Source organism: Gambusia affinis, linkage group LG05 (assembly GCF_019740435.1).
Source record: "Gambusia affinis linkage group LG05, SWU_Gaff_1.0, whole genome shotgun sequence".
Classification (NCBI taxonomy): domain Eukaryota; kingdom Metazoa; phylum Chordata; class Actinopteri; order Cyprinodontiformes; family Poeciliidae; genus Gambusia; species Gambusia affinis.
In genome coordinates, this window is record NC_057872.1 from 20,778,275 (window position 1) to 20,792,015 (window position 13,741).

At 36.7% G+C, this 13,741-nt stretch overlaps 1 protein-coding gene across 1 annotated transcript; it reads left to right on the plus strand.

Moving 5' to 3' along the window:
- Positions 1-103: 103 nt before the first annotated feature.
- On the plus strand, positions 104-11,617 carry capn7 (calpain 7). Its single transcript, XM_044116068.1, has 21 exons — positions 104-462; positions 719-827; positions 1,487-1,644; positions 1,745-1,812; positions 2,137-2,361; positions 2,546-2,632; positions 2,959-3,085; positions 3,415-3,500; positions 3,611-3,704; positions 3,994-4,140; positions 4,422-4,528; positions 4,624-4,744; positions 4,880-5,024; positions 5,799-5,898; positions 6,300-6,435; positions 6,525-6,600; positions 6,889-7,034; positions 8,170-8,232; positions 8,347-8,477; positions 9,731-9,823; positions 10,366-11,617. The coding sequence occupies exons 1-21, from the start codon at positions 361-363 to the stop codon at positions 10,508-10,510; spliced, it is 2,466 nt and encodes an 821-aa protein (XP_043972003.1). The 5' UTR covers positions 104-360; the 3' UTR covers positions 10,511-11,617.
- The last annotated feature ends 2,124 nt before the right edge of the window (positions 11,618-13,741 follow it).

The following is a 13,741-nucleotide window of genomic DNA, read 5'->3' on the forward strand; positions in this document are numbered from 1 at the left end:
TTTTATAACAACATTCAAATATTATTTTTCCTATTTTACTTAAAGGCAGCATGAGACAGCCGAGATTGAGACCTCTATTGCGGCTGCGCAAATTGTTCTCCCCCGGAAACTCCTCGGTTGTTTTGATGTCGGATGGTTTTGTTGTCATTTATCATAAGGAGAAGCAGAACTTTTGCCTAGTCTGTTTAGTTATGTTTTACTGGAAAGAACACGCAGAATAACCTTTAAAATGGGCAGTCGAAGTTGATTAAGGAAACTGTGCGGTGAATGAAGGTAAACATTTACTTAAAACAGCGATTAGCTGTCCTGTTCACTGGCTAGCAGAGAGCTCGTTACTCTGTCATAAAAGTTGGGTTCATCATGGATTGTACAGCGCTGGAAGTCGACGCTTTCAAATTCGCGAAAACTGCTGTAACCTATGACCAGAATGCCAAATATAATGAGGCTGTGTTTTATTATAAGGTAGGTAAACAGCTGTTACTTGTCATGGTTAGCATTTAGCTGTATGCTTCCTGTAGTTAAGTCCACTTTCACTTATTCGCTGGATTCTTAATTACGGTACATTTATGAATCTGTATAGTTTCATTTTTTATTTTTGTATGTTTTGATAACATCATATAAATAGTCCTGACAGTACTCATTGGTTGTGTTTTATTATTATTATTATTGTTATTATTATTATTATTATTTTATTTTAATTGGGATTCGTGTGTTAAAGGAGGCAGCCCAGGCTCTGATATATGCAGGCATGGCAGGGTCCAAACTGGAGGGGCTCCAGGACAAAGTGAGTGAATACTTGGACCGTGTTCAGGCTCTCCACAATGCAGGTAAATTCACCTGACAAATGTCAAACATGATGCTCTTCTGTTATTTCCCCTTGTTCACCAAACCTCTAATTGGTATGGTGTCCATATAAAGACCTTTGTATTATTCATGTTTTCACACATTACAACTACAAATCTCAGTGTATTTTATGTGATAGACCAACACAAAGTAACACACATTCACATTATTTGTGAATTGGAAGAAGAAAAAATATTTAAAATTCTTTACAAATAATTTGAAAAGCCACTCAAACTCAGATTGGATGCATAGAAACATCAATGTCCTGGCCACAGTTTCTCAACTGGAGTTAGTCTAATCCGAACTCTTCTTCTGTAGCCCCTGCAAAATGCAGTAGGTTTATCGTCCATCTGGAAAATCTGCACTAGTCTCAAATATTTTGCTGCCTGTAGCAAGCTTTCTTACAATGAATTCTCATTGTCTTCCTCATTCCTGTGGAAGAAAAATGATCCATTGTGAACAAGGTGTTTTGATTGAAATGTGTTTAGTTTTCCACCCCAGTTAAAGATTTACAAGTTGGCCAAAATATCTGTTTGTATCAGACCACCTTTATTAATGCTTGCAGTTTCTGCTACGGCGCTGTTTACAAATTGCAAACCAGTCTAGCTCAATAAATCTTACTTATGTTCAACTTTGACCCCAGTCCAGTCCCAGAAGAGCGACCCTCTGAAATCCCGCCATCAGTTGGATCTGGAGCGTGCGCACTTCCTGGTTACCCAGGCCTTTGAGGAAGATGAGAAGGGGAATGATGATGAAGCTATAGAGCTGTACACTCAGGCAGTGGAGCTGTGCATCAAAACGGTATTTCTTCTTCTTTATAAATGTTTGTCCTCCTCCCAGTCAGAGGTGGTAAACTTATCTTACCTTGTATATTCCTTTATTCTGTTTTTCCTTCCGTTAGTCAAACGAGTCATCTGACCAAAGTCTTCAGACGAAGCTGAAACAGCTGGCTCGTCAAGCTTTGGACAGGTCAGTTCTGGTGCCCATATTTCCTAAACTAAAATGTTTGCACAAAACAATTTTAAGCTTTTGTTTTGGACCATCCAGAGCTGTTGTTTTAAATTAGTCAGAAGTCTTTCAAAAATTCAACAAAAAGTAAGATAAAGGATAACATAAATTTTTGCCTTTTTTGTGCTAAAACCATTGTCAATCACCTTTAACCTATTTGCATATGAATCATAGCAGAAAATAAATGTAGCTAAAAATAAGGATTAAATAAGTTGAATTAGTTAACAAGAAACAAAAAACAGCAAGGGTTGCTTTGACCGACAGTGAGCATGCCTTTTTTTGCAGAGCGGAAGGTCTTAAAGAGTCGCAGTCCAAATCGAACTCGGCACAGTCTCAGGACAGAACGAAGCCCAGCAGCGGCTCTGGTTCTGGTGGACCGGTGCGTCAGTTTTTCCCCCTTGGGCCAGACTTCTCCCTCCATGACCGACAGCAGCCTCAACCAATCAGAGCAGTCCAGTCAAGTGAACCCCAGGGTCAGCGGTACACATCGGAGGAGATCGAGGTCCTCAGGTGAGAATGTTAATGGACTGCATTAGAAAAGTATCCAAGTATAAAGAGGTAAAGTAACTATATATTATGTGTTAGTACATTTTTATTGAGTTCTGTCTGAACTTTAAAACTCTGATTAGTAATGATCTGAATCCTCTGTTTAGGTATGAAGATTCTGTAATCAGTTTTCTGGATTCTTTTGCAGGAGTACATCTACAATCAACGGCATCGCCTATGTGCCCTTTATGAGTGTGGACTTAAAGGAACGATTTGCCTTCCCTGTGCCCTTCTCGTAAGTCCTAATAATTTTTTTCACCCGTTTAAATTTAATATCAGCTTTCATAGATGTTTTGTCATTAGGTCCATGGTCTAAAAATATATATCAGTAAACTAAATTTGATTATCCATGTGTTGAGCATAAAAGGCCAAACCTCTGACTTACCTGGTTTTTCCATAAAGTACAAAACTGATTAGTAAAGCATACCAACTATGGATAAAAATTATGGAGAATCAAAAGCTTTGGTCTAGTTTAACTAGAGAGAAATTTGGATTTAATCAAATTGTTGAACAAAGGTTTTTGCATCTGACTTCTTCAAATCAACTGAATGTTTTCCACAGGGACAAAACCGGGAAACTCGCCCTGTCACCCAAACAGAAAGCCATTTTCTCCCGCTGGGTTCGACCAGACGAGATCTGCAATAATCCCACCATGATCATGTCTGTGTCCAGCTTCAGCATCAAACAGGTCAGACTTTAACTGATGTTTTTATTTTTTTATTTATTACATTCTTAGTCTAGAGGTGTAGTCACTTCAATTTGTTGTAATTCATTATTATTGCATCATTAAATGTATATTTATATGCAAATTTAAAATTCACCCAGTAGGTGGTGCAATATCATCAAGTTTACAACTTTATAGCAGAACAGAAACATCTTAATATGCTGAACAGAAATAATGATATATATTTTATAGTATTGATGCAAAACTGTCAAAGTGTCTTATAAAAATGTAGATATTATAGCAACATTTATTTCAAAGACTCTCACCTTGCCTTTAATTCCTTGTTTATCTAGACGGTGGTCTCTGACTGTTCATTTGTGGCTTCACTGGCCATCAGTGCAGCTTATGAGAGGCGTTACAACAAGAAACTCATCACCAGGTACAAATGTAGCTTCTGGAATCTCTGTGAATGTTTTTGTTTTTTTGTAGCCGGTTATATTTATTGTAGAATATAAAATCAGAAATCATCAGTTTTGTTTTCCGCTGCAGCATAATCTACCCTCAGAACAGGCGAGGAGAGCCAGAGTATAATCCTTGTGGAAAGTACATGGTCAAACTTCACATCAACGGAGTGCCCAGAAAGGTTTGACTTCAACCATCCACTATCCACTAACAACATTATTAAGGAAGAAAAGTGCTGCTTGTACTGCAATTTTTCATCTACTGTATACAGAGATTGTTTGAGGAGCCATGAAAATAGGCTAAATCCTGGCTTGAGAAGAGGCTTTAGTCAGTGTTAAAACAGAAACTGAAATTGTTTTCTTTTTCCGTAAGTGGCCTCAACTGACACAGCATTTGCTGATATAAAGATAAAATGCCTTGAATTTTTCCATAGTTTTTTTTTTGTCCACTGATCTTGATCTTTGGTTCAGGTGATTATTGATGACTACCTGCCGGTGGATCGTAATGGAGAGCTGCTCTGCTCCTACTCTAGTAACCGGAATGAGTTATGGGTTTCCCTGATAGAGAAGGCCTACATGAAGGTGATGGGTGGCTATGATTTCCCTGGCTCCAACTCGGTGAGGCCTAGGGCATCAAGCTGTTTTTCAGTTTGGTGCAGTACCTGCTGTTGTTAAACTCCTCAAATTCATTTACTTAAAGGGATAAAAAAAACCTCACAAATAGCTCATAGGAACTGCTTACACTTCTCAACAGAGTGTTGTTAAAGTGGAAATAGTAGTTTCATGTGTACTATTTGGATCTTTTCTTACATGTGTCTATAGTCTGTCCACATATGACCAGATTTGAACCAAAATTGGATGTTTTTAAAGATTGAAATTCAAATTTTTTGTTTTTCTAGAATATTGATCTGCATGCACTCACCGGCTGGATTCCTGAACGCATTGCTATGCACTCTGACAATCAGTCATTCAACAGGGAAGACACCTTCCGCATGCTCTTCCAGAGGTGACAGCACACCACCTCACACTGTTACGTCTGCAACACTTCTTCTTTTCTAATCTAACCTCTCTCTAATTTTGCTTGACTCTCTATGCATCCAGATTTCATAGGGGTGATGTTCTCATCACCACGGCAACGGGAGTGATGACTGAGGAGGAAGGGGAGAGATGGGGCTTAGTGCCAACACATGCCTATGCAGTTCTTGACATCAGGGAATACAAGGTTAGTATTTATTACCTTCCCATGCAGAACATTGAGTTTTAGGACATTTATGAACATTTTATTTCACATCGCAGTTGCTACAAATTAATTTGGTACCCAAGAGGATTTGCTTTGTTGTGTGTGTTGCGCTTGCAGGGAATGCGTTTCCTGCAGCTGAAAAATCCGTGGAGTCATCTGCGGTGGAAGGGGCGCTACAGTGAGCGAGATGAGAAAAACTGGACTCCAGAGCTCCTTAAATACCTCAACTTTGACCCCAAGACAGCACAGAAGTTTGATAACGGTATGCTAATGCTACTGCACACATAAAAGCACCTTCTCACCAGGCTTTAGGCTAAAGTCATTGTTGTAATTTCCCTTCTTAAAGAGATCAAGGAAGTGAAGCATCTTTTATCACCTTCAGAGAGAATTTATTTATAAAGAAATTTAATATAACCAAATGTAGGGCAAAGAGCTTTAGAGAGGTTGAAAACAGTACAGACATTAAACCACTAGAGATCCATGAACCCCCAAACCCTCAAAAAAGCAAATCAAATATGTTAATAGCTAAACAAAAAAAATAACATATTAAATACATAAAGAACACAAAAGAGAGGATTGTGTGCTTTAGAGATGTGTTAGAAGATGTATTACTTTATAAATAATAAAGCCACTTTATTTGTTAGCACAGAAAGATTACATTTACCTTTTGCACCTTTTGGAATGAAGTAGAGCAAAGAGTGTAAGCTAAGCTCTCACGTCAACAGCAACGTCTGATCTCATAAAAGTACTTCTAGACGATTAGTTTGAACTGTCCATAAATCCCTCCTAAACCTTCTAAAACAATTTTGATGTTAACATTGGGCTGACATCACTCAGCTCTATAGGTAAAAAACTGAATGTCACTCAATTTAATGCATTCATAAAAACAAGTGACTCAATATTTTTGGCAATCTATTGTATGGGCAGAAATATAAATATGAGAAAAGATGCAGTTCTAAAAATTACTTTCCCTGTAGTCACTGTCAAATTTACAAACTATAAATCTTTGATGAATAATTTTCTGTTTTGTTTTTAGGGGTTTTCTGGATTTCATGGGAGGATCTTTGTCAGTACTATGATGTCATTTATCTAAGCTGGAACCCTGCACTGTTTAAGGGCTCCTCCTGTATTCACAGGTATTTCTTTGTTTACTGAACAAATAATGCTTATGTGTTTGTACAAACATTTTACAAAGCCATGTTAAACTAGGACTTTTATGTGCCTTCTCCTTATATTTATTACAAACTAAAAAGTCAATAATCTAGCATTTGATGTTGTTGAAAGAAAATCTTCAGAAATAACAGTGTATTCATTACTTTTTTATATTAATTTTTTTACTTATTTAGGTTGCTTTTTCACATTTTCATTAAAATAGGTTGTGCCTTATTTATTATATTTTTACATCAAAATAAAGGTTCAAAAAGACAATAAGTTTGTTTCATTGGGTTGTAGGATGTTTTGTGTCTAGACTAACATACGTTTCAATTTGCAATCTGTTACTTTGACCAAAGAAATCTCTTTTTTTAACTGCCTGCAGTAGCTGGGATGGAAAGCAGGGACCTGTGAAGGACGTCTACAGCCTCGCAAATAATCCTCAGTACAAGCTGGAGGTCCAGTGTCCAGCAGGGGGAGCCGCTGTGTGGGTGCTGCTCACTAGACACATCACAGACAAGGTCAATTCCTGAAAAACCATCATTATGTCATATTTGTTTTCTAATTTAAACCTATTTTGCTGATCAATTGAGTTCGTTTGTTTCTACAGGATGATTTTGCTCAAAACAGGGAGTTTATCACACTGGTTGTTTACAAGACAGAAGGCAAGAAGGTTTACTACCCAGGTGAGGTTTTCGTTCCTACATTGCTGATGTGTGATAATGTGCAGATCTGGCTCACCGTTGACCTAAAGTTAAACCACAAAGTCAGGGATCTTTAGAAACAGTATATTGTAGGAAACCAATTGTTTTCAACCAATGCATTCAGCTGTAAAGACCAAACATATCTTTCTAAATAAATATTTAATTCCAGGAATAACACAATTGATTGGCACAAATCCAATTTCATTGACATTTAAGTAAAATAATTCAAACAGTGGTGTTGCGATTTTCCACATTGATCACTTTCTGCAGCTGACCCTCCTCCTTATATCGATGGGATCCGCATCAACAGTCCTCACTATCTGACCAAGATACGGCTGACCTCTGCAGGAACACACACCTTCACACTCGTGGTTTCTCAGTATGAGAAGCAGAATACCATCAACTACACTCTGCGGGTGAGAACTTTCTGTCCGAGCTGCTATTTAGAGGCTTGTAGTCTTTCTGTACACGCATATTTAAAAATGCGTGTACATTCAGCAATCCTGGATGGTTTTAGAACATACTTTTTATTTGGCAAATTATTTGGATGAATATGATTGAATTTAAAGTTGGTTCAGTGGTTTAAACAATAAAGATTCTTTTGTATGAATTTGAGTCAATATAGGAGAATTAAAACTAACTTTAAGAAAATTATTTTGTTGCACTTAAATGTTAAATGAAGTCATATTATGGACTCTTACAGTAGTAGTTCTCACACCAGGAGACTTGCAACCATAAATAATAACCCATGTTCAGTGATACACCCATTGATAAGTAAGTAAAGTTTATTTATAAAGTGCTTTTAGCAAACATAAAAATCACAAAGCGCCGTACGATAAAAGTCTTACTGTACGAGGGAAAGAAACCTACAAAAATCTAAATGCATTCATTCTGCATTGAGGAAAATTTTTCTTTTTTACTTTGTAAAGGTATCATAAACATTTAGTAGCAGTGACTTTTTCACACTTCCATCTTCTCACTGGGATTTAAAGTCCTCCTTTTCTATTATTCAGCCAAACTCGTGCCTGTGAAAAAAGCCTGAGGCTGGATGAGTGAGCCGAGGTCTTTAAAGTGTTCTGCTGGGTGTGCACGTGTGACCCAGATAGATCTGTTCAGTACTTTATAATTAATATACTTTCCTCCCTCACTGCAAAATGCTCTTGGGAGGAGATGATGAGTTGGATATAAGATCTGTTCACCCTTAATGATGGCACATTTCTCTTTATCTTTAACACTGTTGCATTTGCTGTAATCACTTTAGACTTTACCTTAAAATCATCCGAGGAAAAGAAATTTCAATCTCCCTTCAGCTTTGATCGTTTTCTGAGAGGAAAACTGATTGAACTTCTTCTTGCAAAGAGTTTTCAGCAAAGATCAAAGCAGGGAGCTAACATTTTTTAGAGAACATGTTCATGAATAAACTATGAACAAACTTAGAACCTCAGGAACTTTAAGAATGCAGAGATAAAGAAAGCATGCCTCATATTATTTTTGCAGAAATAAAAAGTTTGTTGTTCTTACTGCAATAATTGATTTTCTGTCTCTATGCAGGTGTACACTGGATGCAAATTCACCTTCGCCAAAATCCCAAATCCCTTCACCCACACTAAAAGAGTACGTTACTTATGCAGTTTGTGATTTGTTGTGCAGTCTTGCAAATTGAACATTTTACCAATTCCTAGTCAACATTCTAATCAAAACAAATTATATTTGTAACTCTGTCCTCAGATCAATGGCCAGTGGAAAGGAGTCAGCGCCGGCGGTTGTGGGAACTACAAGGACTCGTACAAAAACAACCCCATCTACCAAATAAACCTGGAGCGGCCCGCCCCCCTGCTGGTGGAGCTGCGCGGTTCCAGGTCAGATTCACACCAGAAAATCTATTAGAACAAGACTTCCCTTTGACCTTTTATGTTTCTGTATTGCAGTAGTTATTCATGGCAAAAACAAAGTGCACCATGTCTTCAGTTTTATATTTAGATATATGTGATCTGGTATTTACTAGATTTATGATTGAAATTTAAACTGTAGCTGTAAAGAAACCAAACTTGATTCAACAAATTTTTTTTTGAAGAAAAAATTGTTCAGTAGCTTGTAGATATAGTTTTAGCAGCAAATTCTTGTATTTCAATTTTTTTAAGCAGTCAAATCACATCAGAGTGGAGATATTTTGAATAACTCATTTTTACGGCTTTACTTCCTTGATTGTAAGACCCAGTTTTGATCAACCTTCAGATTTCTGATTTCACATTTGACTCTAGAGAAGGTGTAAAACAGAGTTTATGGTCAGATCATGAAGGTTTTTTTTTTTTTTGTGTGTGTGTGTTTTTTTTTAGAGTTTGTCAGTGTGTGTCTGACCTTTTGCTTCATTTGATTGGTACCGGCTCGTGCCGACATTGTTAATGGTCAGAAATCAACTACTTTAAATTTGCAACATCTGTCTGGCAGTACCCCCTGAAATCATAAGGAAGTAGTGGAGTTTTTCTTACAATACGCATCTTTCTTTAATAAATAATGGCAATATAAATAATATAGGAGATGTTTTGAATTCTCCTGGTTTGGTTTAAGTGCTTTCTTTTTCTCACAATCGTTTACTCGACAAGATTTGACCCATGCTGCTACAGACAGAAAGTTTTGTTCTTTTTCTAACCTCTTATTCTGGGTTTCAAAGTGTTTTTTATTAGCTTAGAGATTGTGATACAGATTCTGTAGTGGTGAGAAGCAAACAGGGATAAACGATGTAACAGAAAGGTATCGTGACCACCAGACATGGAGTTGCAGTGGGACAGTTAGTAGTTTATGGTTTACAAGAAACACTAGCGAATGTTTTAATCAGCTAAACTATTGTCTGAATAACCATGAACCTTATTAGCTGTTCAGGTGGAGCTGATAAACTCTCTTCTAAAATAAAAACTATGTTTTGTCTTTGTTCCAAACTTAATTGCAGTTTAATTATTTATGTATCAAATATTGTTCTTTGGAAAAAAAAAAAACATTAAAAATGAATAGTTGCCATTTGTTTTTGTTTTTTTTTTTTACTCCATATGTATTTCCAGTATGTGTTGAAGTTAGTGATCTCTTCCTCTCCCTGCGTTTTGCACTCTGCCTGCAGGCAGTACAGTGTTGGGTTTGAGATGGTAACCGTGTCAACGGTGGGTGATCCTGGAACAGCTTCCTTCCAGAAGAAGAACAGTGGAGATTACAGGTTTGTTCTCTAATGTCTCTAACAACATTTATACTTAAATTTATTTAAACTACACACCAGTGGGTTCTTCTTAACCTTTTAAAGCCAGATCTGTCAGAAAATGTTATATTGTCAGAAGTGGAATTGCTTTTACCATGAAAAAAATTCCTTTTTAATATCAGCTGGATTTATACATTTTTGTACAAAAATTAGGTTTGATAAAGTACTAATTTATAAAATCTACCTGAAAATTGATTTTATATATATATATATATATATATATATATATATATATATATATATATATATATATATATATATATATATATATATAAGAACTGTGGAGATGAATCAGCAAAGTTTATCATCAAGTGGAGAAATTAACGTCTGATAACCTTTTCCACAAGACATTAACTACAAACAGGCATGATGAGTTTACATAATGGCTCTAATATTTTACGTCTAGGAAATTATAAAAAACTTCAGACAGCAGCTTCAGTTCATGTGTATCACCAAAAATCTAACTTTTTGTTTAATAAGATTTTCTCTTTGTGCTTTTAAAGATGCGGTTTCTGCTACATGGAGTTGGACCACGTCCCCGCAGGCATCTACAACGTCACCCCCACCACCTTCTTGCCTAAACAGGAAGGACCTTTCTTCTTGGACTTTGCCAGCACTTCCCCTCTCAAAGTCTCCCAGCTCCAGTGAAGACAGAGCGCAGGACAAAAAACTCAAAAGAAAGGGGGAGGAAAGTAACGAAGAGAGGAAGGCATTATGGGATCTTCGTAGGCCTGCAGTTTAAAAATGAATGAAATAATTAGCGCTTCCTGCAGCTCCAGGAGTTCAGAAAGTGACTGCTGCTTTACTTCCCCTGTCTTCAGACAGTGCAGGCTCTCCAAGTTTAAATCTGCAGATGGTGGGTATGAAGGTCTCTGTTAAATGAACCAAGAACAATGCATAGTTCTATGAAAAACAAGGTTTGATAAACTATTATTAGTAATAATATAATCACAGGACACAAGACATTGGCATGAAAACACAAATGCAAGGTAGTTGCTGCCCTGGTCAGTTTATGTTCACTCATCATTGGCATGGATGTCAAAACACTTGGTCTTTTCATGAGACATTTGAACTTTTTTTTTACTTTTTTGGAATAATTACAAAACATACTTTACAGTCACTTTTATTTATTTATATTTTTTGTGAATCAGGTCCACAATTTATTTTTTACTTTTTTTTTTTAATCCACTGAAATTAAAATATTTATGTACACTGCTCTAATATTTGGATAAGTTTCAGAAAAACCAACAAGATCTTGAAATAATTGTGGGTGAATATTGATCCTCTTCTTATCATCTGCTGAATTACACCGCTCTCATTCAGAAACAACCAATCAAAGCCGGGAGGTGTGTCTTAGTGCTCTTAATCAGCCTTGTGTACACTCTGCTCGCACTCTCCCTCTAGCTCACCACAAGGAGCTAGTTAGCATGGTCGCTGGTGATGGATGATGCAGATTTTCTGTAACATTAAGTTGCTTCTCCACCAGTTGCACATTAAGCAACACTTACATTGAGGACCTTCCTCCTGGCTCTGATTGGTTGTTTCTGACTGGGAATGGTTTATTTTTGCAGATGAGAAGCACTGGCATTAGCTTTCACAAATTATGTCACATGTTCCAAACAAATATGTAAGAGAAAACATTGTTCACAAAATTTAATACTGCAGCTTTAAGATAAATGTGTTATTTATTTTAATATCTTAATCACACACTGGACAATTAAATGCACGAATTTAACAGTAATTGATGAAGATTTTTTTGACCTCCCTTCCCTGGTTTCTTGTTGCCATTTGGAGACTTAAAAACATCAACCCACATCTTTCATGTTTTTTTTCTGTCTTTCCTGCTTTTTTTAAGAGTGGCTAAGAAAAATGGGACTTATGCCTTATTTTAGACCCAAGGAAAACAGGAGGTGGTCGATTAAAATTATGAATGAAAGTGTCAGTTATATTTATTTAGTATGGGGGGATTTTTCAATGAGAGATCAATCTACAACAATAAACGATGAAGGATTCACACATGCATGTGTGCTTTAAGTAGATTTGTAAAATGGTTGCCAAGTTACTGAATGTGTCCCAACATAACAGTTTGGTTCTAAAGTTCCTAAAGCTCGTGAGGTCGCTTTACTTCTGCTTCTACAGGGAAAAAGAAGCAAAACAAAAAATGGTTCCTTGACTTAGTTATCAAATCAGTCGACCATTACTTAATATGATAGAGAAAAACCTGCTGAGATGGTAACATCTTGTAAAGTGTTTCCACCAGTTGGCTGCTAACAATATCACATGACAGGAAATGTTCTTCTGAACCTTGTTGTGGTTTTTAAACTCAGGAGCAGCACAGGGAATCCAGCATGGCGGCATCTGAATGATGTCTGCTCTTTGTGTCTCAGTGTGGTGCTGAGTGAGTCTTCACTGCAGCACCTGCTTCTGGCAGGTGTCACTGTACTGTATGTGTTCTACCTGACTCTATATTGCCAAGTATCCATGCTCTGTTTATCTTTGCTGTGCTGCACTTTTTTCATGCTTATCATCAAACTACATCAGTGGAGGAAATTAAAATGTGATTTTATCTCAACCAACCCCGTCTGATAAATGTCTGCTAGATTTCACTCAATTAGGGCTTCATTAATGAGTGAATGTTATTAGACTCACTGGAGTTTAGTGCAGATGAGATTATTTCTGACTTTTGAAACTGAAAAGGTGGATTTAGGACAACTTCTCCACTTTGATGAATTGAATTTGCTAAAAATTTTGTGGAATCAGCAGCTCCATCACAGCAAAGCATACTGTGGTAATGCTAAACTCTAGAAATACTTCTAAGTGGATGAAATGGGTTTAATTTTATTTTTAATTTAAAAAGCTGGATATCATAACACTAGGGATTATTGGTTACTCAAAATGTTTTGAAAACATTTTCAAAGAATGACAAGTCATATTACATGACTCTTCATTAGTTTTACATCCGCACAGATGATTCTCACATATTCCATGCTTTCAGTTATCGTGAATTTTCCATTCAGATTCATTAGATTTCCCAGAATGCTGTGTGCCAAATGTTGACTATAATATGTACCATACAGCATGAAACTGACTTTTGTTGACATTTGTTGACCACAATGTTCTGCTGCTTTACACTCAAGTTGTTTTGAAGGTTTAAATCCATTTTTTTGACTCACCATGTGCAGTGGTATGACTGGCTGTAAATGAAATGTTGGCTGGGCTTTTAAAGGGTAAAATTATATTTTTTATGTGTTTCTTTGAATTGTCCATTATCCAGAACATCTGTATACTGGTTGATACATTAATTTATTGTCATAAAAGCCATTTTTTCTCTGTCATTGTATTTTATTTCTTTGATTTGTTTACCAGTGAAGTGGTCTATAAATGCAGCAGGACAATCTTGGACCATCCTGTTGTATGAATGTTGATGTAATGTTTGCAGAACTTGCACTAAATGTTGAGTAGACTGATGTGATTTACTCAAAGTTTAAATACAGGGAAATGATTATATCAATTTCTGCCTCCAAGTTACTAAATACAGGATGCATTTACCTACATTGTTTATAAAAAGTTCATTCATCCATCCATTTTCACACACTTTGTCCCTCGTGGTGTCGGGAGGGGTGCTGGTGCCTATCTCCAGGAAGACATTTCGGGCGGGAGGCGGGGTACACCCTGTGTTTTATATCAATTTATATCAATGCATTTCTTTTTAAGTTAAATCAAGTTACAGCTGCTGGGCTGATGAAAGCCCAGTGCAAAGACAGGAGTAATTCAATTTTGGTGGCCTTTAAAGTCAACAAGAGAAACAAGAGGAAAAACAAAACGCCTAAAGGTCAACAGGAAGCGAGGGGTCATTTATGTAAGGGCTGATTGTACTTG

Coding starts and splice junctions, on each gene's coding strand:
- capn7 (XM_044116068.1), top strand. CDS start 361: ATGGATTGTACAGCGCTGGAAGTCGACGCTTTCAAATTCGCGAAAACT. Junction 2,633..2,958: donor GCCTTCCCTGTGCCCTTCTC/GTAAGTCCTAAT, acceptor TGTTTTCCACAG/GGACAAAACCGGGAAACTCG. Junction 8,478..9,730: donor GTGGAGCTGCGCGGTTCCAG/GTCAGATTCACA, acceptor CTCTGCCTGCAG/GCAGTACAGTGTTGGGTTTG.